Consider the following 27,741-nt stretch of genomic DNA (forward strand, 5'->3'; position numbering starts at 1 on the left):
AAACTTGTCCATCGAGTTGGTGATTCCATCCAACCATCTCATCCTCTGTCATCCCTTTGTCCTCCTGCCTTCAATCTTTCCCATCATCAGGGTCTTTTCCAATGAGTCAGTTCTTTGCATCAGATGGCCAGATTATTGGAGCTTTAGCTTCAACATCAGTCCTTCCAATGAATATTCAGGACTGAATTCCTTAGGATTGACAGGTTTGATCTTGCAGTCCAAGGGATTCTCAAGAGTCTTCTCCATCACCACAGTTCAAAAGCATCAGTTCTTCAGTGCTCAGCTTTCTTTATAGTCCAACTCTCACATCCATACATGACTACTAGAAAAACCATAGCTTTGACTAGATGGACCTTTGCTGGCAAAATAATGACTCTTCTTTTCAATACGCTATCTAGGTTGGTCATAGCTTTAACTCTGAGGAACTACTCCAAAGAGGCAAGGTGAGTGGCCCATATATATGAGTTTGGCTATGGAATACATGCACTCAAGAGTATATCTCAATAAAAGCATCAGACATCTCAAGAGGATGCAAAAATCTGAATTTGTTAATTTTTTGTCCTGAAATGTTCCTAAATGTTCCTAACTATCTAACAGGCCTGTTTTTCTGAAGCAGAGAGCACTTTATTTTGCTTTTGTCTTGGATTCCTTTCAGGGTGTACTGTCAGTCAGTGACAACAGTGGCTAATGACTTGGTTCTTGTCGAACTAGATGATGGACAACAATCCTCCTCTTTTGGTTGTCAGTCAAACCCAGCTTTGGGAATCATTTCACGAGCAATTTGTTCCACAGTGATGGGAAAGCTTATTCCTAGGTCAGGAAAAGATTTCATTGATAGGCCACTGGATGTGCTGTTACTGGACTAAGTCCTGTTATAGGAAGCCATAAAATTATCTTACCCACCAACCTTACTAGTCTATTAAACACTAGGAAATGATTCTCCCAATTGTAGAGTTACACTGTTGTGATCATACTAATCTTATATAAAATTATGTATTTCATCAATTATTTTCAGTTGCTTAGTTGTCATTTGTCAGAGGCTTGGTTATATACTGGGTAATAGAAGAAACAGCAATCTTATAAAAGAGGCAGAATTTAAGTAATATAACTGGTAGCATTAATAAAGTCATAAACAAGAATTAAAGCCAAGAACTTTCTTAAGGTGAAGGCCAATATATCCCCAATCATCTGTTCCAGTCTGTCCCATACCAATTGCTATCTTTAAGGGTAATGATATATTGGCATTATTTATAAGGTACTCAGCCCAATTTCCTAGCCTCATTATGCTGATTATTATTGCTCTTGTTCAGTTGCTAAGTTATGTCTGACTCTTTGCAACCTTATGGACTGTAGCACACCAGGCTCCTCTGCCCTCCTCTGTAAACTCCTTCCCAGAGTTTACTCAAATTCATGTTCATTGAGTCAGTGATGTTATCTATCTCATCTTCTGCTGCCCCCTTCTCCTTTTGCCTTCAATCTTTCCCAGCAACAGGGTCTTTTCCAAGACTTATGACTATTTTTAGTGTGATTTAATTGTTCCCAATATAAGGAGAATCTTAAATGACTGAAGCATGCTGTTACCCATATAAACCTATCCTATAACTGAGGAAGGGTCCCTCTTACTAAATGGGGAGTTATGGTTTTTAACTAAAATTTAGCCAATTGCTCTGATTGAGCTTGAGGTACTTTTAAAGAAAATTCATCTTATGGTTATAATCAAAGCAAGTATGAATATTGGCCAATTAAGGGAACCCACTTAGTAATATCAATAATAGAAGTATATTTCTTTTGTCTAGAATAAATGTCCTAAGAGTTGTCTAATCAGAGTCCATGAAAGAAGAAATTCACCAAGTTAACCAGAAGTTCTAAACATAGGTAATTTACCATAAACCCAAGAATTTCATTGACTTTTAAATGCTGCATAAGATTGTACACACGATAGAGAAACATTTGACTTATACATAAAAGTCCAAGAAATCAAGAAAACACTATAAATAACCATATGGGTCAGGTTTAGCATCTCGCGATAGCTGTCTACTTCTTCTTCTTCTTTTTTTTTTTTTTCATTTTTAAGGAGGATAATTGGTTTACAAGTTGTCTACTTCTGATGCCATCTTCTTGTCCTGGTGTGATTTTTCCTCTGTTTGTGCATTGTTTTTAAGCAAATTTGAGGTTAGCAGTCCTCTCTGTAGGCCAGGCTGATGCAAGAACCTTTTTTAAGTGGGAAATATGAATACAAGAATCAGTTCCCTTCAGCTTTGCTGTGCCTGAGCTAGTTAAGAGTACCTGATGAGGTTCTTTTCAGCTAGGTTGGAGAGCATCCTTTAAATGATGTCTTTTCCAGTATGTGTTGCAAGTCATGAAGCATCTGATCTTTCTCCAAAGAAAAATCACTCTGATAAGCTTCAGGAACAAGCTTAGATGATCCATTTAATAATTCAATTAAACTTTACAGTAATACAGCATCTTGGTAGTGAGTCTTAGGCAGTAAATATAAAACACCAAATATAATTAATAATGCCAGAACTTCATATCCACTGAAACCTACTTTTCTTTTATAAAATTACCCTTACTTCTACAAAATATAGCCAGATGTTCTACCAAAATATAATAGATTAAATTGTTTGCAACATAAGTCTTATTTCAATAAATTTGGCCTGATGATTTATGTAAGTAGTGGATTGCACAGGCTTTTAAAATTGCCTTTACTGGAACATTTCGGAATCTCAGATTAAACTTTTAAAAGGCTTCTCAAAGATGGAAAAACCATGTTAAGGACCTGCCGTTGGATTCTGCCTGCAATATTTACAAATTTGGATGGATTCCTCTCTTCTTGAAGGTCTGCAATATACGTTGAGGTCCCTGCACCTGCCAGGAAGTGGATTTCCTTAGTCAGCTGATGAGGCTGCCTGGAACCCTGTGAGCAAAGTGCCAGGGCTGTTCTTCCAAGGGGCTTTATGGCTCCACAAAGTCCACCTTATTTCTTTAAAGCTGTCTGGTCATATCTGATTCTATGCACATTCTCAAATGTGACATTATAGTCAACCGATAACCAATGTTTCCAAATTCTAAAGGCATCAGGTAGAGAGAAAAGATAAATGTTTCCATTCTGTTTACAAAGGTATAATTTATCAAGCTGTTGTAAGCCATAATTAGTTTGAAGGGAAAGGTTTCCTTACATCTGAAAAAAATTTTAAAGCCAGTAATATCACTATTCAGACAGATATAACTAATTATTGTTGATCTTTATTTTCTGTTAACAGATTTATGAGACAGATTTTTAATTAGAATCCTATGATTTATTAATATCACCAGTTCATCAGTAGGATGTGAAAGATATCAGAAACTTATACTTGTCAAAAAGTGGTTTCCATAAATCTTCTAGAATATGAAGCAGTTTTGCAAAAGCATCAGATAAAACAGTAACTGTCTGTAAGTGACAAGACAACATGAAATGGCTAAATATCTGATTACAATACAGTTGTCAAAGAAATTTGGTTATTTCTATGGCATTTTACATCTTAATAACTAGAATTATGACACATAATACCAAGACATATCCAAATTTTAAACATTTCTAATAATTTCTAGAACATTTATAATAATAACATCTATCCGTACACTATAACATTCAGAAAATGAATATCATGGCATCCAGTCCTATCACTTCACGGGAAATAGATGGGGAAACAGTGGAAAGTGTCAGACTTTATTTTGGGGGGCTCCAAAATCACTACAGATGGTGACTGCAGCCATGAAATTAAAAGACACTTATTCCTAGGAAGAAAAGTTATGACCAACCTAGATAGCATATTGAAAAGCAGAGACATTACTTTGCCAACTAAGGTCCGTCTAGTCAAGGCTATGGTTTTTCCAATGGTCATGTATGGATGTGAGAGTTGGACTGTGAAGAAGGCTGAGTGCCGAAAGAATTGATGCTTCTGAACTGTGGTGTTGGAGAAGACTCTTGAGAGTCCCTTGGACTGCAAGGAGATCGAACCAGTCCATTCTGAAGATCAACCCTGGGATTTCTTTGGAAGGAATGATGCTAAAGCTGAAACTCCAGTACTTTGGCCACCTCATTGGTAAAAACGATGCTGGGAGGGATTGGGGGCAGGAGGAGAAGGGGATGACAGAGGATGAGATGGCTGGATGGCATCACTGACTCAATGGACGTGAGTGTGAGTGAACTCTGAGAGTTGGTGATGGACAGGGAGGCTTGGCGTGCTGAGATTCATGGGGTTGCAAAGAGTCAGACATGACTGAGCGACTTGAACTGAACTGATACACTATAACCTAAGAAGGTTTATTCCCACTCATTTGACAATGCTTTCTATGTACTTTAGCATAACACATAAACATATATAGTTTAATATCTCTCTGAGGGATTTGATTTCAGGGGCACTTTGATATGTCCCAATTAGCTAGAGGTCAGAGAAACTTAATTTAATTTAGTATTTGACTTGGAAAGTTAAATATAACAAAAATTTAAAACACTTGGTCAAATAAGATTATAGGTCACTATAAAACAATGCTTATTCACTTAAGCAAAATGACAATACACGATTTCAAAGGCAAATACAGAAAGTTAAAGCATATTGATTAAACAATGAAGAAACATTACAATATGTTATCAAAAGCAGATAAATATCCCCAAATATCTTGTCCTCTTAACAGAGAAAAAACCAAATTGTAGTTTTGTATCAACTTACTTTTAGTATTAAAATGTATTGGCTCAACTTTATTTTAATTAATCTGTCCTGACCATATATTGTTTTTCCCATTATTTCTTTTCCACAAACCTTCTATAACTTCCTTTTTTACTTTCAGATTCTGTCCTTTTCTCTTGTCTCATTTGAGCCTTTCTTTAGAGCAAAATTAGTCCTTCCCTGATGACTCAGACAGTAAGGAATCTGCTGGCAACATGGGAGACATAGGTTTCATCCCTGGGTCAGGAAGATCCCCTGGAGAAGAGAATGGCAACCCACTCCAGTATTGCCTGCAAAATTCCATGGACAGAGAAGACTTGTGGGCTGCAGTCCACGGAGTCACTAAAAGTCAGACATGACTAAGAGACTAACACTTTCACTTTAGAGCAAAATTACTTACTTTTCCCTTAATTATAGGCATTTAAATTCCTTATACATTCTTTTTCCTTTGCATATAAACATGATTTTCTTCTTATTTTTTTCTATTTTAATTAAATGTTTTATTTAGAATTATCAACTTTTAAAACCTTAATTTTAGTGAAAACTAAGAAGTAAGCAATTATAAACTGTCTTTTGTATCAGATTTCTGTAGAATAGCAAGCATAAATATTATTCATACTTTCCAAAACATGCTTTCTTATAGAAAATGTCTCAGTGTGGCACCAAACATATTTATTAATAGTCCTAAATAACTTTAGTTTCGTTGTAAGAGCCTATGCTCAGTAATTAATGTTTCAGTAATTTTATTTGGGAGTGATCTAGATATTCAATAACTTCCATCATTTAACTTAATTTAGCAAATCTCTAAAGTTTCAAGTTACTAAAATTTCAAAGAAACTGTTTTTAAGTAGATATACCATGAAACAAAATTATTCTTAAATAGTTCACCTAAAAGCTCTCACTTCATTTATGTCAAGTTAGTTCACTTTTCCTCAATAATTATGTCCAGATTACTCATGAAATCTTAGTAAGATTGGACCACACCAGCCATCACCCCCCATTTTTCTTGCTAACAAATTTTGTGACAGAGATAATGTGAACTTATTTAAGTTTTAGTAAACTTGGTTATTGGAGAAGGAAATGGCAACCCACTCCAGTGCTCTTGCCTGGTTGTCCATGTGAGTTAAACCAATCAATTTAAACTAACTTTAGCAATAAAAATTAATTTAATACTGAATATTTCCTAGATCACATGAAACTGAAATTCATTTGGTTTAGTTTATGTTTCTGAGTTTATAGAAGCACTTATTTTCCTTTAAGTCAATTAAATAGAATTCAATTATAATTAATTTTGGCAATACCATCAAAGGTAGAAACATACATTTATAGTGTAGAAACCTAGATATACATATATCCAGATACATATAGATTTCATAGCTTTCATTTCTAAAACTAAGTTATAAATCAGGTATTATAATATAAATCTCACTAGTTTATAAATAACAATTAGAATAAGTTGTTTCCTTGCTTAAGTTTAAAAGTCCTCTTTTCCTTTTTCTTTTTTAACTTAATCTCAGGAATTGGAGAGGGTTTAGACACAGTTCCCTGATCTGTACAACATTTACATCTCAAAGGCATAGTGAGAGAAAATGTAAGTTCCTCCTAGAAGGACTTCTGTTCCCTTAGGTTCCGAATTTTGAAAAGATGATTTATCAAACTGGCTTTTTTTTTTTTTTTAGCTGCATACACAAAAGTCAGTTTGGGAATGTGAAAAGAGCCCTATCTTGGTCATTTCTGTGCAAGATTTTCTTAGTTTCCAATAAAGTTAGTGCTTATGTGCTACATACAAAATGTTTATGAACCTGGTTGGAGGTTGGCTATCTGACTTGCCTCTGTCTTCTGTTTAGGAGGCTTTATCTGGTGGCTCATTGGTAAAGAATCAACCAGCCAGGGCAGGAGCCACAGAAGATGTGAGTGTGACCCCTGGGTTGGGAAGATCCCCTGGAGAAGGAAATGGTAATCCCCTCCAGTGTTCCTTCCTGGGAAATCCCATGGACAGAGGAGCCTGGCAGGATACAGTCCATGGGGTCACAGAGTCAGACGCAACTTAGCAACTAAACAACAAGAGGAATAACAATCCCCTATTTTAAAGTTGGTTTGTCAAGATATTACTATCAAAAGCTGTTTGGTGGGCTTTTGTGCTATTTGTGAGCTTACATCCTGTAGGTGTCACCCTCAAGTTGTTTCAGCAATTTTATGTGTCTGTTTCTGACTTCTCTCACTGGCAGTCTAAAACCAGCTTGGGTGCTCAGAATACTGGATGGACAACCCTATGTGCGCATCCCTAGACAAGTGAGTCTTAGTTTGAGTGGCTTTCCTTATGAGAGTCCCAAATGGTATGAGGATTTGCTTCTACCACTACCATAAATTTCTCAGTTGCTTGAGAAAGCTGTATCAGCTGGGAGGATTTGTAGTCCTTATCTTTGGAGCTGAAAGCTCTCATTTGATGTCTTTAATTTACTCTGACCAGCCCTGTTAAATAGCCAGTTCGAGCAAGGACATCAGATAGCTCCTACCTAATGACTCAGTCCAAACCACCTAGGTGTCTTTCAACTGAGCAAAATCTTGTCATTGTCTTTCAACTGGAGAATCCAGATACCGCTTCTTGAACTTAAGTTCAAGGAAACCCTAGTCCTCATATCAAGGAGTTTTATAACAACTGAATAAGGCCCAGGAAGTCAGCAAGATGGGAGATCCAAGACCACATGAGAGACTCACCCAGTTCATCTAGACACATCAAGGAGGTGGATGGGCACATCGAACCCTTGATGGTACCAAAGACCTAGATCTCTGTAGAGTTCAGATGAAGGAAAGACGTCTGCTCTGAATCCTCCTGGTTGTCAAAACTGTTGACTGAAAAACACAAACACACATAATGTAAGAGCTGAGTTGTGTTTTATTCAGGGCATTCCTGAGGACTCTTACTCAGCAGATTGCTTCTCAGAAAGCTCTTGAGAAATTGCCCCAAAGAGTTGAGAGAGTGGCCAGATATACACAGTTTTGCCTAGGAAATACATATAGTCAAGCATACAGCTCAATAAAGTTTACTGCTGGTCATGAAGTTTACATATCTCCATTAATGATTTTAGTGATTTTCTGTGAATGAGAAGATGCAAGAATCTGGGTTCATATTTTTTTTTTAATTTTTCTGAGATAGCTGTGATTATCTAAGGGATCTGTTTTTCCAAAGCACAGAATGCCTTATCCTGTTTTTTGTCCTGAATAAATAGAGAATTAGGTTTTATTTTAATAGGTAAAATTGTAATTTGAGTAAACGTATCTTTAATGGAGAAATATCTGTCAGTCTCTTTCAAGTCAACATTTATCAGTCAATAGCAATTATGTAGGTTGTCATGGGACCTATTTCTATCAATAGCTTTGTCTTTTTGCAATGAATGGCATCTACTTGTTTGTTCAAAGTTCTTGTAACTGCGTATTTTTATTGGGTTTTGTAGGTGATATTATATATTGACTCTGAAGTATGTTATTTTATTAGAATAGTGTTGATTTTTAATTTGACAGGCTGTTTTATTATTTGTTGACCACATTGTCTTTACAGATTTTTTTTTTTTATTACAGTGAGTCTTTTTAGTTCGACAGTTAGTTTAGGAATAATCTTTAGTCTTGTGACACTCACTACTGCGAAGGCATGGCTTTTCTCGTATTTGAATGTGTTTACCAAGCCATTCTACCTTGGAGATATCCAAACTGCAAACACTGTCTCCTCTGTGATAGGCAAGGAATACAGTCTTTACATTTGCTTTCTGGTTGATTTCTCAAAATGTGTCTCACAATTGCCTCAATTGATATCTTCTCTGGCAACTCTCCATTTTCATTCTGTACATATTGAGCCTTTAAGAGTATTGTTTCTGATTGAGTTCCATCCTTCCCACTTTGTACAGATTAGGGAGTTCCCTAAGGCAAAACTTATCTATCCATTGGTAGTGTCCCCTTCTTTAAAGACAAAAACTCATTTTGCTTTTGGACATTGTATAACTCTTTTAACTAGTAGTTCTTTCTGTTTTGGTCAAATTTTATAAATTATTATTGGGAGCATTCACTGAAGACAAGCTACTCTAGTGTAAGTCACTTAGTCATGTCTGATTCTTTGCAACCCCATGGACTATAGCCTGCCAGGCTCTTCTGTCCATGGAATTCTCCAGGCAAGAATACTGGAGTGGATTGCCATTCCTTTCTCCAGTGGATCCTCCTGATCCAGGGATGGAATTCAGTCTTTTTCATTGCCAGGCAGATATTTTTTATCATAACTAAAAACAAAAAGAAAACTTGAAGCAGTTTTTATTGGAGTTGCATAAATATAGAAATACATTTGGGAAGAATTGGTATCTTTCCTAGTGAGTCTTTCTATTTGTGAATATTGTGAATATAACTGCATTGATTACATATGCTTTAATATCTTTTAAATATTTGTATATTTTTATCTTTTGTTATATATAATCTTTGTTATTTATAAAAAAAATTTTGTTACATATAACAAGAACCACAAGTTAAGTACAATGTGAATAGTTATTCTTCTTGGAATTTTTTTGAGCTTCATCTATCTCAAGATTTATGAATTTCATAGACTTTGGAGAATTCTCACTTACTGTCATTTTATATGGAATCTCCCCTTTATATGGAACCTCCTCTCTATTTTCTTCTTCTGGAACTCTGATTAGGTATTTATCAGTTTCTCTAATGTTATCCTCTTGATCTATTTTATATTTTCAATCTCTTCTCTCTGTGGTGCATATTCTCAGTATCATTACCTCAATTATATTTAATTTACCAATTTTCTGCTCAGCTTTGCTAATCTGATGTTTTACCTCTTACTGTTTAAATTTAAATCATCATCATCATCATATTTCCTTTCTTTTTTCCAATTTGTTTTGGTTACCACTTGTGTCTCTCTCATATTTTAAATAATTAATTTATTTCTCATTATTTAAATATGTTGCTGGTAATTGACTTCAATATAAAATGCTTTCCATTTCTGTAATCAATGCTGATACGATTCTGATTTTTCCAATTTGTTTTGGTAACCACTTGTGTCTCTCTCATATTTTAAATAATTAATTTATTTCTCATTATTTAAATATGTTGCTGGTAATTGACTTCAATATAAAATGCTTTCCATTTCTGTAATCAATGCTGATACAATTCTGATTTTTGCACATTTTCAGCCTTGGTAATCCTGGTTCCTCTTTGGGTTTTTGTTTTTTTTTTCCTATTGTGAGTTCATGGTCAAAAATAATTTCCTCTGTATTGATTCTTCAAGTCTTTTACAAAATATAAAAGATATACACCGATGTAGAAAATATATATATTTAATGTCACCACAGTGAAACAATTTGGGATCACTTTAAGATAAATTACTATTTTCATTGGTGGTTTTGAATTTTTTGATTACATGTTTTCTAAAAAAATAATTTGAATTTGTAGATTATGTATTAATATTTTCTCTTCTACTACCAGTGTGGTTACTGTAGGCACTCATCTTGCTCTCTTCTTTTCTAGAATGCTTATTTGTTTGCTTAATTGCTTGTTTTGCTTTTAAACTGACTCGCTTTAAATTCATAGTCTCAGTCTTCCCAGCCTCATCAGTTCAGTTCAGTTCAGTTGCTCAGTCGTGTCCCACTCTTTGCGACCCCATGAATCACAGCACGCCAGGCCTCCCTGTTCATCTCCAACTCCCAGAGTTTACTCAAACTCATGTCCATGGAGTTGGTGAACCATCCAGCCATCTCAACCATGTCATCCTCTTCTCCTCCTGCCCCCAATCCCTCCCAGCATGAGAGTCTTTTCCAATAAGTCAACTCTTCTCATGAGGTGGCCAAAGTATTGGAGTTTCAGCTATAGCATCAGACCTTCCAATGAACACCCAGGACTGATCTCCTTTAGAATGGACTGGTTGGATCTCCTTGCAGTCCAAGGGACTCTGAAGAGTCTTCTCCAACACTGCAGTTCAAAACATCAGTTCTTCAGCATTCAACTTTCATCACAGTCCAACTCTCACATCCACATACGACTACTGGAAAAATCACAGCCTTGACTAGATGGACCTTTGTTGGCAAAATAATGTCTCTGCTTTTGAATATGCTATCTAGGTTGGTCATAACTTTCCTTCCAAAGAGTAAGCCTCTTTTAATTTCATGGCTGTAATCACCATCTGCAGTGATTTTGGAGCCCCTAAAAATAAAGTCTGACACTGTTTCCACAGTTTCCCCATCTATTTGCCATGAAGTGATGGGACCAGATGCCATGATCTTAGTTTTCTGAATGTTCAGCTTTAAGCCAACTTTTCCACTCTCCTCTTTCACTTTCATCATGAGGCTTTAGGGTGGTGTCATCTGTGTATCTGAGGTTATTGATATTTCTCCCAGCAATCTTGATTCCAGCTTGTGCCTCTTCCAGTCCAGCATTTCTCATGATGTACTCTGCATAGAAGTTCAATAAGCAGGGTGACAATATACAGCCTTGCCGTACTCCTTTTCCTATTTGGAACCAGTCAGTTGTTCCATGTACACTTCTAACTGCTGCTTCCTGACCTGCATACAGGTTTCTCAAGAGGCAGGTCAGGTGGTCTGGGATTCCCATCTCTTTCAGAATCTTCCACAGTTTATTGTGATCCACACAGTCAAAGGCTTTGGCATAGTCAATAAAGCAAAAATAGATGTTTTTCTGGATTTCATTTAGGTCATACCTGAATGGTCTAGTGGTTTTCTCTACTTTCTTCAATTTAAGTCTGAATTTGGCAATAAGGGGTTCATGATCTGAGCCACAGTCAGCACCTGGTCTTTTTTTTTTACTGACTATATAGAGCTTCTCCATCTTTGGCTGCAAAGAATATAATCAATCTGACTTTGGTGTTGACCATCTGGTGATGTCCATGTGTAGAGTCTTCTCTGTTGTTGGAAGAGGCTGTTTCCCCAGCCTCATAGAGGTCTCCAATTCAACTTCTTGCCTTTCAAGTCACTGGACTTTGTTTCTTATACCTGACATAGCCACTGAAACCTCTAGATCAGGTACACCCATATCTTCCTTCACATTTGTCCTTTTACTTCAATTTTAGCCTCTGAACTTTACCCCATATTTTTTTTCCAGATCATAAATGCATTTAAGACATTTTTGTTAGAATTCTTTGGCATTTTGTGCTGAGGAGTTTTTTAAAGTATTTCCTTTGACATTTTCTCACAAATATAAATCCATAATTCAATTTTGATTTAGCAGTTTTTTTTAAAGGGGTTGCATGGAAAGAGATTTTGCTTATCTCTAAAAATTCCAACAAAACAACATTCATTTTATTCTTTCTGAGAAGCTTATATTCCAACTACCAAAACTAACATGTAACAATATAGATATTATAATAAACAATACACTTTGGTTGAAACAACAAGAACATATTTACCAATAATATTGGTTGTACATTACTTAATTACAAATATAGTAATATAGATTAAATTATATAATTAAGAATATAGTATATATAAAAATATAAAATATATATAATTATATATAAGAATCAAAGAATTAAGTTGTTGTAAGGAGGCTTATTAAGAAGAACTGTTTACAGTAAAAAAAAAAAAAAGATTAAATTTGCATCTTGAACTGGCTAAGCAGAGGGAAAAGGACAATTCTGTAATGACAAAATTCACTGTGGTTGAAATTGAGCATGACATATTTAGGGAGGGGAACAAAGAGAGCCTAAATGGAGAATATATTTTATAGAGTACTGAAGCCTAGGTGGGTATTGTATGATTGTAAAGGGCTTTAAAAGTTAGGCAATATACATTTTATATGAAAGTTATTAGGTATTATACAATAAGAGATAAATAAATTTTAGGAAGATTAGCTTGGAAGCACACAAATGTAATAAAATGACAAAAAGAACAGGTACAGGGCCTCCAGAAGCTAGATCTTACTTTAATTGATACAGAAAGGGATGAGTTGATATTCATCATTATAGATAACAAGGATAGCTGTGTTAGGAGAGAAGAAAATAAGGCCAGAGACATTCAGTTTGGAGAGATGCTTATCACACAAATGCAGGCATGTCAAAAACAATTCATACCATAAGTGCATTCTGGTTATATGAATAGATGGACATTGGATTTGGACAAATTTTTTTTCTTTATTTAATTGAAAATATGATTTAGATATGAATAGTGTCACCAATAGAAACATTAAAATTTGATTAAATTATTTAAATAATACAATTTACTTTTGTTTTCAAGTTTTTGGTATCCAACAGAAACATTTTATTGTATTTTTTTAATTGATGAGAAATTGGTTATGAATTATTAAATTAAGACAATTTTGAAAATGTTTATCACACACAATATCAAGAAAATCATATGAAATGCTAAAGATAAATAAATGAATACAAGCAAGAACATTCACAATTTAGCCTTGAATATGCTTTTTTTAGCTCCTTCTCTTTTTTTGTTCTTAATTTACACATTCATGTGATATTTATATTTAGTTTGAAACATTAGGGTCAGAGATGAATAGATCTATGAAGGATAAGATAAAATGGCCTCTTCATGAATATTTTACTTTTAGAAACTTCTATTTATATTATTTAGATTTTCAAATTTGGATTCATCATTAACATATTTCAAGACTAATAAAGGTTCAGAAGGTTTTAATGTGAAAACTTAAGCATAAACACTATAACCTGATTAAGGTACTTTATGATAATAAAATGGTGAAGTAAACAAATATATCTTCTCCCTCACAGCATGTATAATGTAATGAAGTATACAGATGGTTGGGTAATAATGACTTGGTATAATGAATATTATGCTGGATGAAAACAAGGGTGTTATAAAAGCACATAGGAGAGACCATTGCATTTGTGTCAATATTCTTCAATTATACTACTTAGTATAATGAACTTGCACATAATAAATACTTTCCAAGTTTTATTAACTTATCATGTAAGTGAATCAATTGGCAAAATAGTTCAGTTTTTAATTTGGAGGAAATCAAATGCAGACTCTATTTTAAAAATAATATATTCCCTTAATATACAGTAAAATAATTGAGTTGTATTTCTCATATTTCACATCCTGAATGTTGCCTTTTTCTTTTCATATTTTATGTCATAAGATGGAAAACATATCTATCGGTTTTTCTTTATACTATTAAATGCAGCACAAATGTGGACAGAATGTTTCAGTTGCAGATTTTTCTGTGTATACTATTCAATTAAATGAATTACAATTTAGCTGGACTGAAACTTTCTGGTTTGATGTTGTCCCACTTAGAACTTTTTGCTCTTACTGTTTGTACTTTTGGTGTTCAGTTCAGTTCAATCATGTCTGTCTCTTTGCGACCCCATGGACTGCAGCATGCCAGGCCTCCCTGTCCATCACCAGCTCCCAGAGTTTACTCAAACTCATGTCCATTGAGTCGGTGATGCCATCCAACCATCTCATCCTCTGTTGTCCCCTTCTCCTCCTGCCCTCAATCTTTCCCAGCACCAAGGTCTTTTCCAATGAGTCAGCTCTTTGCATCAGGTGGCCAAAATATTGGAATTTCAGCTTCAACATCAGTCCTTCCAATGAATATTCAGAACTGATTTCCTTTAGGATGGACTGATTGGTCTCCTTGAAGTCCAAGGGACTCTCAAGAATCTTCTCCAACACCACAGTTCAAAAGCATCAATTCTTTGGCGCTCAGCTTTCTTTATAGTCCAACTCTCACATCCATACATGACCACTGGAAAAACCATAGCCTTGACTAGATGGACCTTTGTTGGGAAAGTAATGTCTCTTAAAAAATGTGCTGTCTAGGTTGTTCATAACTTTTCTTCCAAGGAGTAAGCATCTTTTTATTTCATGGCTGCAGTCACCATCTGCAGTGATTTTGGAGCCCCCCAAAATTAAAGTCTGCCACTGTTTCCACTGTTTCTCCATCTATTTGGAATGAAGTGATGGGACCGGATGCCATGATCTTAGTTTTCTGAATGGTGAGCTTTAAGCCAACTTTTTCACTCTCCTGTTTCACTTTCATCAAGAGACTCTTTAGTTCTACCTCACTTCCTGCCATTCCTGCCAGAGATGCTCAGAGGGCTCAAACAAATCTTGTGCGCACCAGGACCCAGGGACCCCACAGAGACTGAGACAGAACTGTGTTTGGGCATCTCCTGAGGAGGTATAGGTCGGCAGTGGTCTGCTGCAGGGACAGGGGCTCTGGGTATGTGGGTATGACATAAGTCCCCTGAAGGAGGTTGCCATTAACCCCACTATAGAGCTGCCAGAACTTACACAGCACTTTTGGTGTTATATCCCCATATTGTCAGGAGTAACAATGACTGGGATATACTTTGAGTTCTGGCACTTACTAGCTAGTTGACTTTCTGCTGCTGCTGCTGCTAAGTCACTTCAGTCATTTCTGACTCTGTGCCACCCCATAGACAGCAACCCACCAGGCTCCCCCATCCCTGGGATTCTCCAGGCAAGAACACTGGAGTGGGTTGCCACTTCCTTCTCCAATGCATGAAAGTGAAAAGTGAGAGTGAAGTCGCTCAGTCGTGTCGGACTCTTTGCAACCTCATGCACTGCAGCCCACCAGGCTCCTCCATCCATGGGATTTTCCAGGCAAGATTACCGGAGTGGGGTGCCATTGACCTTCTACAAGTTCTAATTAATTAAGCTTTTACAATTCATATCTTTAAAGACAGACTGGGATAACAAGAGTCCGTACTTCAAAGCGTAGTTGAGAATTGGTAGAGTTAGTGAAATGCCTGTAAATGGACTGTGCACTTGACAAAACCTCGGCTAATATTGTCTTTAAAATATCACCTACATTTTCAACTGCTTCACTCACTTTTTCATCATCCTCCTGCAAGGCGAAAGTTTTAGTAGATACATGAATTCAAGTTCATAAAAATAAAACGTGTGTGTATATATGCATTTATAGGTTTATAGATATGTATCTATATACACATGTGATATATATATACACACACATATATGTGCTTATTCACTTCAGTTGTGTCTGACTCTCTGTGATCCCACGGACTGCAGCCCACCAAGCTCTTCTGTCCATGGGATTCTCTACGCAAGCATACTGGAGTGGGTTGCCATGCCTTCCTCCAGGGGATCTTCCTCACCCAGGGATTGAACTCAGGTCTCCTGCAGCTCCTGCATTTCAGGCAGATTCTTTACCACTGTGCCACCAGGGAAGCCCATATATACGTATACATATACATAAATGATGCTTCTTTGGGAGACTCATAGCCAAGGGAACTTTGACAATGATATCCTGTTTCTCAGGATGTGATATTATCTCCAAGAGTGAGACTATTGTGTGATGAGTGTGTCAACATGAGCCCCAGGTCCTGTTGTCAAGGCTGAGACGGACACAACCGCAGAGCTGGAGGAGAGTGAGTGACAGGCTATTATTTGGCATCATTTGTCTGTGACTGCGCTAATAATCAGTTTATGACTGTTTAAATGGCTGTGGGCACTTAATCCCAAATTCTTATTCAGTTTAAAGTATTAGGGTTGAAGAAGAACAAATTTATGAAGGCTGAAATGAATAATGAATGAAATGAATAATATTTAACTTCAAAAATAGACTGAAGTTGTGTTGTTTAGATTTTAAAATTCAGATCCACACTGCACAGATTTGGAAAGCCAAAAAAGATTAGAAGGTTGGAAAAAAGGACCTTTGAAATAAGATTATTAGCGCTCAAAGAGGATTTAGCTGTGAGAGAAGGTAATTGTTTTTGTATCAACATATGTTCTAATACCTCACTGCAAACTGTCATGCATCAGAATGTATGTCCCAAATTTGAAAAATATTGTTTGTTCAGGTTTTTGAGTTTCCAAATTAATACAGAGAAATTTCCACTTTTTAGAGGAAAATAGCATTTATAATAAAGAAACTGCATATGATATTATTTCTTTGAAAGGTTAACAGTAGTTATAATCATCATCATAAGAGTAAACATTCACATTTATTTATCATTTTTTTCTGTGCACAAGCACTCTTAATGGATTTTCTTGCTATTTCCCTTTAATTCTTACAACAGCGTATATTTCATTCCAAATTCCATCTGACTCAAGGAAAATAAGGTTCACTGATAGTTTAGCTCCCAAAAGATGATTGAAGTCAATAGAGTGGGCTGTAACTCAGGTACCTAATTTTATATAATAATTTAATGAATAAACAGAACAGATTAAGTAAAAAATAAAGTTATATTTTATCTTTGATACTTTATCTTTGATGCTTTCCAGTATGACAATAAATAGATATCTTTCCTTAACTCATTTTTCCTTACTATTAGACACACATTAAAATTTAGATTTGGTTTGAGTCCTTTTTCATTGTAATACCTAGTACATATATATATAATTATGAAAGCTGTTGAAACTATGACTCTATGTATTTCTCAAATTGTAAAATGCGTTTAAATTTTACATCTACTGTTGAAGGATTAAAAATAACAAAGTGACTGGCCCATGATATGAGGGTAATTCAGTAAATAATTTATTAATGTAACTGTAACAGAGTAGAATTCTAAAAGTAGGCTTTAGGGTTTTGGTTTATTTCCCTGGTAGCTCAGCTGGTAAAGAATCTGCCTGCAATGTAGGTAACCCCAGTTTGATTCCTGGGTCAGGAAGATACACTGGAGAAAGGATAGATTACCTTTATTCTTGGGCTTCTCTGGTGGCTCAGCTGGTAAAAATCCACCTGCAATGCAGGAGACCTGGTTTTGATCCCTGAGTTGAGAAGATCCCCTGGAGAAGGGAATAGCTACACACTCCAGTAGAATTGCAAGAAGAATTCCATGGGCTGTATAGTCCATGGGGTCGCAAAGAGTTGGATGCAGCTTTCACCTTCACTTTTTGTTCTGTGTGTGTATGCCCAAAATTTCTCTTTTAGGGCTTGCAAATTTAGCATACATTGTGGACACAAGGCCCCAAATGTATATTAATTCAAAGCTGTCTGCTGCTATACAGACATTTTAACTTCTCTTTGTCTTCTTCTGGACATGTTCTTAAAGGTTCATGGCTAACTGGTATTTGTGTGTGTGAGTGCCCACTCAGTCATGTCTGACTCTGTGCGAACCCATGGACTGTTTACTGTCAGGCTCCTCTGTCCATGGAATTCTCTAGGCAAGAATCCTGGAGCAGGTTGCCACATCCTTCTCCAGAGGATTTCCTGATCCAGGGATCAAACCTGTGTCTCTTGCGTCTCCTGCATTGGCAGACAGATTCTTTACCACTAGCACCACCTGGAAAGCCCTAAAGAGCCCCTAATAGCTACTGTGGTTGTTAATTTTCATATAGAACAGTGTCTGTGTATATAACAGTTCTCTGAGACTGCATGTTTTATTTTCATTAAAATGAAATACTATTGGTATAATACAAAAAGAAAGTGAAGTGAAAGTCACTCAGTCATGTCCAGCTCTTTGTGACCCCAAAGACTATACAGTTCATAGAATTCTCCAGGCCAGAAAACTGGGGTGAGTAGCCGTTCCTTTCTCCAGGGGATCTTCCCCACCCAGGGATCAAACCCAGGCTCCCTGCATTGCAGGCAGATTCTTTACTAGCTGAGCCACCAGGGAAGTCCATAAAGAGAAAGATAGTTGCTAAATATGTGCATGGGGCTTCCTTGGTGGCTCAGACAGTAAAGCATCTGCCGGCAATGCAGGAGACCCGGGTTCAATTCCTAGGTTGTGAAGATGCCTTGGAGAAGGAAATGTCAATCCACTCCAGTACTCTTGCCTGGAAATTCCCATGGACAGAGAAGCCTGGTAGGCTACAGTCTATGGGGTCACAAAGAGTCAGACACAACTGAGTGACTTCATTGATTCTTGCCTAAATCCGTTTGCCACTCTTTACTGCACACAGAATAAATTTAAAACCGAAACAAAATTCTGCCTGATCTGGCCACTACTAAGTTCACAGTCTAATACTCCATTGATATGGTCTCCGCTCCAGCTCTACAGGCTTTCATTTAGTTCCTGAAAACAAGACCCTTCCTACCAAGTCCTCTGTACATACAGCTCTTTTAGTGCAATGCTCTTTGCTTTGACCACACTGGCTTTGTCTTTGGGGCTGGATATTTTCAAAAGAGCTTCCTGGGCCCTGCTTCTAGGGATTCATATAATATGTCTGGAGTGGGGTCTAGGAATCTATTTTACCAATCCCACTAAACACTGCTGATGGAAAGAGAATGTGAAAGGTGAGAGGTGTGAGTTTATTTGATTTGGGGCAAAATGAGGACTAATAGTCTGGGAGATAGCATTTCAGATAACTCTGAGAGCTGCTCTGAAGAGGTAGGAGGGGAGGTCAGTGTTATATATAATTTTAGATAAGGAAGTCCATGCAGTCAAGCATACATTTTGGCCTAAGCTTGCTGCTTGTAATGAAGAACAGATGCCATCTTTAATGACTTTAGTGCTTTTCTACATATGAGGAGATGTAAGAGTTGGGCCTATAAAATCTTCTTTTGAAAATATCTATCTAAAGGTCTGTTCTGCCAGTTTTTCCCAGAGCACAGATGCCTCATTCCTGAATGAGGGGGGTGTTGAAGATCAGTGGCTGCAGTGACTAGTGACTTAGTCCTTGTAGAGACAGATGGCAAGTGCCAATTTTTAGCTGGCAACATCATTCAAAACTATAAGGCCAAGACAATATCTTCTTTGATATTCTTCATAACAACAATATTTTACTACTAGCATTTCATTCTTATTGTTGCATTGTTGGCAGCTACCATGTGTGGGGGCTCTGTGACGATGCGATTTGTTACATCATTTCATCCTGACAATAGGGCAACAGGCAAACTGAGGGTGAGCTTCTGAGATTCAGAAAGCTGTACATATTCCCCAGCATCATGCAGAATCAAAATCTGAACCAGTGTTTCTTTGAATTCTAAAGTCTTCTCTCAAAGAGACTAAAGTGGCTTGTCCCCAGTCACCAGGTAAAGTCTGTCCTAGAAATCCAGTGTTCATACTTCTGGTCTAGCGCTCTTCTGACACTCACATAATGTATGTTCGGTGGAGAAGAACAGATTTTAAATACACAGAGAAGGAATTCCCTGGTGGTCCAGCAGTTAAGACTTCGTCTTCTAATGCTAGAGGTGTGGGGTTTAATCCCTCATTGGGAGCTAAGATTCCCCTATGTCTCCTGGCCAAAAACACAAAAAATAAATAAATAAAACAGAAACAATATTGTCACAAATTCAATAAAGGCTTTAAAAAGGATCTACATAAAAAAAAAAATTCTTTCATGAAGAAAGAAAGAATGTTGTCGGTGAACAGAGACAACAGAACCAAACTTATGTCTAATCTCACCTTGGTTTGTACCTGATTTCTCAAATATAAACATGCTATAGGCTTTTAACTAATTATATTTTTTTTCAAAAGTTTAACTTAACTCTGGAAGGTATTTTCTTTTTGTAACACTATCACATAAAAGTGTTTTTTGTTTGTTTTTGTAAAAATTAGTTTCAAATGTACTTACTTCCTGATAGATAAGGAGTTTTTAAACCCCTTGAATCACTTCATACCATTGTCCTTATCAATTCATTGACTTTAATACTGTCTTCCCTTTGTTCTTTCTTCTATACTTCTATAATTTGTATAGTTCCTTCACTTTAATTTATATTCTCTCCCTCCCTTTACTCCTTCTCTCCCTTTTCTTTCCTATTTCCTTTGCTTAGTAAATATTTTTTGAAGTGCTATTAAGTAATTATTAGAAACAATGCCACATGTTTGATAAAAAGCAACAAAGGATTTACTTGCCTGCCAGGAGTTCATCTTTCAAACTGCATCTTCTAAACCTAACCCCAGTAGACCCTAAATAGTTTATGTGAAAAAAAGTTATGTATGAGAATAAAAATATGTCATTACTTTGTTTTAATACTTAAGTATAAAAGAAAAGATTGATGCTTTTGAATTGTGGTGCTGGAGAAGACTCATGAGAGTTCCTTGGACAGCAAGGAACTCAGACTAGTCAATCCTAAAAGGAAATCAACCCTGAATATTCACTGGAAAGACTAATGCTGAAGCTGAAGCTCCAATACATTGGCCACCTGATGCGAAGAGCCAGCTCACTGGAAAAGACCCTGATCCTAGGACAGATGGAAGGCAAAAGGAGAAGGGTGTGACAGAGGATGAGATGTTAGATAGTATCACAGACTCAATGGACATAAGTTTGACCAAACTCTGGGAGACGGTGAAGGACAGCGAAGCCTGGCATGCTACGGTCCATTGAGTCACAAAGAGTCAGACATGACTTAGCAACTGAGCAACAACATAAAAGAAAGGGAGTTTTAAAAAAATACTTCAGTAAAGTTCAGTCGCTGCTGTGTCCTACTCTTTGTAACCCCATGGATGCAGCAGGCCAGGCTTCTTTAATGTGGAATATATTTCTCTTCAAAACTTTAAGTTTCAATTTTAAAACTACAGTTAAAGTTTAGTTTGTCAGAAAAAAAAAAAAAAAAGAACTACATGATCTTTTGGATAAAGTGAAAACCCATGTACAAACGTGAAGTTAGCTCCATTTTCTATTTTTTGAACACTGCCTTCACAAGGTTTTACAAGTAGTAATGAATAATTATTGAATTTTGTTACTTTAAAAATCTATTCCCTACCTATGAAGTAATTAAAGAAGTAAAAACATAGGTAATAGGGAATAAAGGACAAGAAACAGCAAGGAAGGAAACACATGTAAGCTCTTCTGTCCTAGGGAACAGGAGCTTTGACAGCATACTGAGTTATCAGTATTTATACATGACAAGCTGAAACCCATGAACCTTCAGTAATGCATTCCTTCAATAATGCATCTGTGGGGGATGTGAAAAGAATTGGAAAAGGCTGAAAAAGTCATTGCTTTTCTAAAGTGTCCAAATGAGTCTTTCTGTGATACCCTAGTTTTGTGAGCTCTCTCTATAGACTTGGGTCTATCTATTTCATTTTTTTGCTTTGTCCTTATGATTTGGAAACACAATGAGAGCTTACAGTAAGACATGGATTGGCTCAGAGAATTTATGCTTTGATTCTAGGGAAGAAAATATAATGTTCAATCCAGATAGGGTATATATTTTATATGCTTTATATTTGATAGATATAAATAGGGCTACAGAGTGAAAGAAAATACAGAAATAAGGAAGAAAGAAAGAAGGATAGAATGGAAGGGAGGGAAAAGAGAGAAAGAGAAAAAGAAAGGAGGTAACAAGGAGAGAGATTAATTCATTGAGAGTGAATTGATGAAATGAATATATCAGTAACTGCAGATAACAAGTCAGTAATAATTTCTGGATTCTGAGACTAAATACAGAAATCATGAATCAAGCTATTTCCTCAGTCAGAAAAGGAAAGTTTTTGCATATGTGTGTGTATATATATATATATATATATATATATATATATATATATATATATATATATATATTGCACAGCAAGAAAACAAGGAACCAGAGGAGAAGAGAAGAAGAGAAGAAATGCTTACATAGTTGTATGGCTAACCAAGTGCCAATCATTGCTATTTCATAACCCCTGGGCAGCCTCCTGGGAGAGAGTTTTCTAAGAACTTATTTTAAAAGTATCTTGGGAAAGTTAGAAATGATTTTAATAGATGTAGTTTCCCAGTTAGTGTTTTTTCAGTGCAAGAGACAATTAGGAGGAAAATATTTTGTGTTTTTGTTGAGCTTAATTAGGTTTTACCTTCTATTCCAGGTCTATAGAAAACAGTTGCATTTAGGGACTCTGGAAAAGAAAAGTTTTTAAAATATAGATTTACTGAAATTTTTATATAGATTTAATTGTGCAAATGTCAAGAATATGTTGTGTAACTCCACCTCCTGCATCTCGGGAGTTAAGTCTTCACAATGGTATGAAATATGAAGATTAGTGCTTTAACTTTTCACTGAAAAATATGCACATTGAGAAAATGTTCCTTTGTCTGTGGGTTTTATCTAATATTCATTAAGTATTAGAGCATTGTGATCTCCCAGCATTCTGCTAGGCCCAAGATCTAAAGCTGCAACCAAAGTATATATGATTTTGGCAAGTTGAATATTATACTTAATGGGATAAATGGAGTATAAACAAGTAAGTACATGATATAACATTTTAAGTGGAAAAAGGCACTATGAATAAAAATAAGTAAATATTATGAGTAGGAATAAAAGAGTTATTCAATTTATTTGGAAAAAAACAGGGAAGAGCTTCCTTAAAAAAAAAAAAAAAGTGTTATATCACAATAGGAGAATGAGCAAGGACCAAAAATGAATATATAACTCTAATATTGTTCTGAATGTGATAATAAATTGTTCTGACTGATTATTTACACATTCATATCTATATTTTACTGCATATACAAATTATTTAAATGGTAACAATGTAATAATCTAAAGGATTGGGTACAATATATACAATTTGCAGAAAACCTTATATGTACTGAATAATCAACACTGGAAAGGCATAAAAACACCAAAAAATATACAATTTTTGGTGTCTGCTGTAACACATGCTCTGTACAATAGTCAAAACACATGCAGCCAGGCTGAGGCAAACTATTTCTCACAAGAACTTAATATGGAAGATATTACTAACTTTAGCGCTAAGTCACTTGAGTCATGTTGACTCTTTGCCACCCTATGGACTGTACCCCTCCAGGCTCCTCTGTCCACGGGATTCTCCAGGCAAGAATACTGGAGTGGGTTGTCATTTCCTCCTCCAGGAGATCTTCCCTACCCAGAGAGCAAACTCCCATCTCTTGTCTCCTGCATTGGTAGATGGGTTCTTTACCACTAGCACTACCTGGGAAGCCTTTTACTAACTTAGGTCATTCAACATTTCCATTATTTTGCAGCTAGTATGAGAAAGTAGCAAGATAAAAACAAAGAATTTTCTGATTACACAGCCACATGATTTTCCTTAATTATTTTACTGAGATTTTAAATACACTAAAAGAATTTGAATAATGTGGGAAAAGAAGAGAAGTGAGATCTTAAATTTGCATGAAGATTAGCCTGATTTCTAAATATAAATTTTAAAATGTTAATTATTCAAATCAAACCCATTCAACTAACACACTTAACCCTTATTAAAAGAACTTGTAGTTGGTTTTAATGAGATTTTTTCAACAATTTTCTTGAGCAGCCTGGAAGGATAAAAATCAAACATGTTTTAATAATATTTTCCCTCTCAGTGGGTACTTGTTCTTTCAATGTTGATGGAACCCTAGGATTTAAATCCATTGATTGAATATTTAGAGTTGTTTTAATTTCATTTTTCACTTTCTAATTAGGATTCCTGCTGCATAGTGCTCTATGAAGCTAAGAGTGAATGAACGAACAATCGTCATTTATGCACTCTAATTCTACTGCAGATATTTAATGATAAAACATTTTATTTCCTTTTGTTGGGTATCATTTCAAAACTATAACAAACCCAATTATATTCACAATCAGCTTCCAAGGACGCTAATGAGGTGCCATGCAATCTCTTCAGAAGATATTTTGTGCAGTTTTCCAGTTCAAATCAAATGTATCTATCTTTAATCTTATTCAATGATGAATGAAATATATACATAATTTAAATATATAAATATTATATAATTATATTTGTATTTTTAAAATGGTGAACTACACGGATTTTTTTTTTTTTTTTAATCTCAGTTAAATAACTGACTGGAAATGTCCTAAGAACATAATAGTGAAGCTTTCAGACACTAGGTAACTTGACTGCAGGATACACACACACACACAAACGAATGCTTTTGTATTAATATAGTTTCCTTTTGTTTTCTGTCTTTAGAACTTCAACTTACTGGCTCACTCGCATCCAGTCTTTTCTCTACTGCAATGAGAACGGCCTTCTGGGCAGTTTTTCAGAAGAGACGCACTCCTGCACGTGTCCCAATGACCAGGTGGTCTGCACGGCCTTCCTGCCCTGCACGGTGGGCGACGCGGCCGCCTGCCTCACCTGCGCCGCAGACAACCGCACCCGCTGTGGCACCTGCAATACGGGCTACATGCTGAGCCAGGGCTTCTGCAAACCCGAGGTCGCCGAGTCCACCGACCACTACATCGGCTTCGAGACTGACCTGCAAGACCTGGAGATGAAGTACCTGTTGCAGAAAACCGACAGGAGGCTGGAGGTGCACGCCATCTTCATCAGCAACGACATGCGCCTCAACAGCTGGTTCGACCCCTCCTGGCGCAAGAGGATGCTCCTCACCTTAAAGAGCAACAAGTACAAGTCGAGCCTGGTCCACATGATCCTGGGTCTCTCTTTACAGATCTGTTTGACGAAAAACAGCACCCTGGAGCCCGTGTTGGCCATCTACATCAACCCCTTCGGAGGCAGCCACTCTGAGAGCTGGTTTATGCCTGTGAATGAAAACAGCTTCCCCGACTGGGAACGGACTAAGCTGGACCTCCCCCTGCAGTGTTACAACTGGTCACTGACTCTAGGGAACAAGTGGAAGACGTTTTTTGAGACCGTGCACATCTACCTAAGGAGTCGCATCAAGTCAAACGGCCCCAACGGCAACGAAAGCATCTACTACGAACCCCTGGAGTTTATTGACCCATCTCGGAACCTGGGTTATATGAAAATCAATAACATTCAAGTGTTTGGCTACAGCATGCACTTTGACCCGGAAGCCATCCGGGACCTGATTCTGCAGCTGGACTACCCCTACACTCAGGGATCCCAGGACTCAGCACTTTTGCAGCTTCTAGAGATAAGAGACCGTGTAAATAAACTCTCCCCACCTGGTCAGCGTCGTCTAGATCTCTTCTCTTGCTTGCTTCGTCATAGACTCAAGCTGTCTACTAGTGAGGTGGTGAGAATCCAATCTGCTCTGCAGGCGTTTAATGCCAAATTGCCAAACACAGTGGATTATGACACGACCAAATTATGTAGTTAACCATACATGTCAAGCACAACCCAAAATCTTGAAGGAGTTTTTACAGTGCTTTTGTGGAACAGTTTATGTTTGGAAGAGTACCTTTAAATTGTCTTTTCAATATCTGTCTTATATCCGTCAATAACATTGGATGGCAATTTACACACATGGACTTGCTGACAATGAATATATTATACTGCAGTTTTGGTTTCTGAATGAAATAAATACTGACACCAGTCTAGAAGACATTCTACTTTTTACAATAAATTTCATTTGTAATTTTATATGTTCCGTGGCAATGCTTTTGTGCATTACATCCTCTAGAGGGAACATAAAAAGATACCAATAAAATTTTGTAGCTGAACAGTTATTAAAAAGAAATGCTGTGGGATTCCTTTTTTCCATGAAGTGAGTTCTATTTTGATATAGCTTGGTAGAACCTGGGGAAAATTCCAAAGATTTTTTAATTGAAACATTTGACGGTTCCTTTCAAAAGCCTTTAGGGAAAACCCAACTAGGTAGAATGCCTAGGATTCAGTTGTATTTTTATGGTTAACAGCATAATGGCGGTGCTTTATTACCTATATTTATAAATCAGACACCATCATTATTAAAATAAACAGACAACTTATTTCTCAACTAAATATCCAAACATTCTAGCAAACACACAGAAAGTCACTGTGCTTATAAGCACATCATGGAGAAAGTAAAGCCTTCATTTCCTCAGCAACTTACTTTGTCATTCTCTTTCTACATTCTAATAACCAACAATCAGCATACTCTAAACACTCATTTTCATTTCAAGTACTAAAAGCCTAGTTATTCCAGTACTTTAGCAATGTCAATAAGATAACATTTCTAGAAATCATAAATTGTAATGTGCTGGTATAAAATAAACGGTCAAATAACTAGTTCAAGTGTAAATAGACATTTTTTCCTCTCATAGAAACTAGTATTATTAAAATACATTTTTAAGTGCAAATTCTTTCAATACAAACTATTTTTAGTCCAAATTTTTTGGTTGAAATTCCATATTACCAATAAGTAATATCAGATATGTGGGGCTTCCCAGGTGGCACTAATGGTAAAGAACCTGCCTGCCAATGCAGGAGACATGAGAGATGCAGGTTCAATCCCTGAGTCAGGAAGATCCCCTGGAGGAGGCCATGACAACTCACTCCAGTATTCTTGCCTGGAGAATCCCACGGACAGTGGAACCTGGCAGGCTACAGTCCATAGGGTCTCAGAGTTGGACACGACTAAAGGGACTTATCACATACACTTTTAGATATATAATTAATGTTTTTTATCTAATGAACTTAAGTTGCATTTTTGTTTAGATATATGAATGTGTTTGTAAAGTATGGTGATGATCATATCACTGCTCTTGTTTAAATATTTCATAAACATTTCTTATAATGTTAACCAACGCACTGTCCAGCCCAGGTTTCCTGTTGAGGTCATGAAGTTATTTCTCAGAGCACAAAGAAGAGAACCTATGACATGATTGAACATAGTAAGACTGATGATGAAAACATCACATCCACATTCTGGATTCTTAAGCTGTTTGTTTAGATTCCAAAGCATTTTAAGAAAAGGTAGCTCAGACATCACATACCAATTCAGTCACCATAAGTATGGCATAGCCTTCTAACCCTTGCCTGGATATTTGATTTTCTTTCTTTAATCATCTGATTTTTTTTTTCCCTTACTTTTACTATTATCAGTAAATCAACTGAAAATATATACAATTATTTAACACCATTTTTCTGATATCATAGCAGATATACTTTTTATTTAATTCTGACAACACTAAGCTATAGATTATCATTCCCATTTTCTTGGTGAAAGAAAAACAAACAGAGGCTCAGAATGGTTTGTAAAATTCCCCAAGATCACAAACCAATAAGTTAAAAAATCAGCCTACCAACACAACTTTTCTGGAATGAATTGTCTTCTTTTCAATGTGCCACTGAGCTTTAAATGAACCATCCTATTTCTGTATTTAATCTCATTACATGGACAGGTTTATGGTGAAACAAGAATCATTTATAAAATTGAGGTCTAAATCGTTATAAAACACATACCTTCACAGTACACTGGAGTAATTAAATAAACCAGAATGTATCATCCAAAATTGATCACCCACAAAA

The 27,741-nt window shown here is 36.3% G+C and overlaps 1 protein-coding gene across 2 annotated transcripts in view; it reads left to right on the plus strand.

Moving 5' to 3' along the window:
• Positions 1-25,609, plus strand: part of BRINP3 (BMP/retinoic acid inducible neural specific 3) — a 449,727-nt gene extending 424,118 nt beyond the window's left edge. For both annotated transcript variants that reach the window (XM_068986582.1, XM_068986583.1), the window contains one exon: positions 24,493-25,609. In XM_068986582.1, coding sequence (XP_068842683.1) covers positions 24,493-25,609 — 1,117 coding nt within the window. The remainder of the gene's footprint in view (positions 1-24,492) is intronic.
• The last annotated feature ends 2,132 nt before the right edge of the window (positions 25,610-27,741 follow it).

Source organism: Capricornis sumatraensis, chromosome 14 (assembly GCF_032405125.1).
Source record: "Capricornis sumatraensis isolate serow.1 chromosome 14, serow.2, whole genome shotgun sequence".
Classification (NCBI taxonomy): domain Eukaryota; kingdom Metazoa; phylum Chordata; class Mammalia; order Artiodactyla; family Bovidae; genus Capricornis; species Capricornis sumatraensis.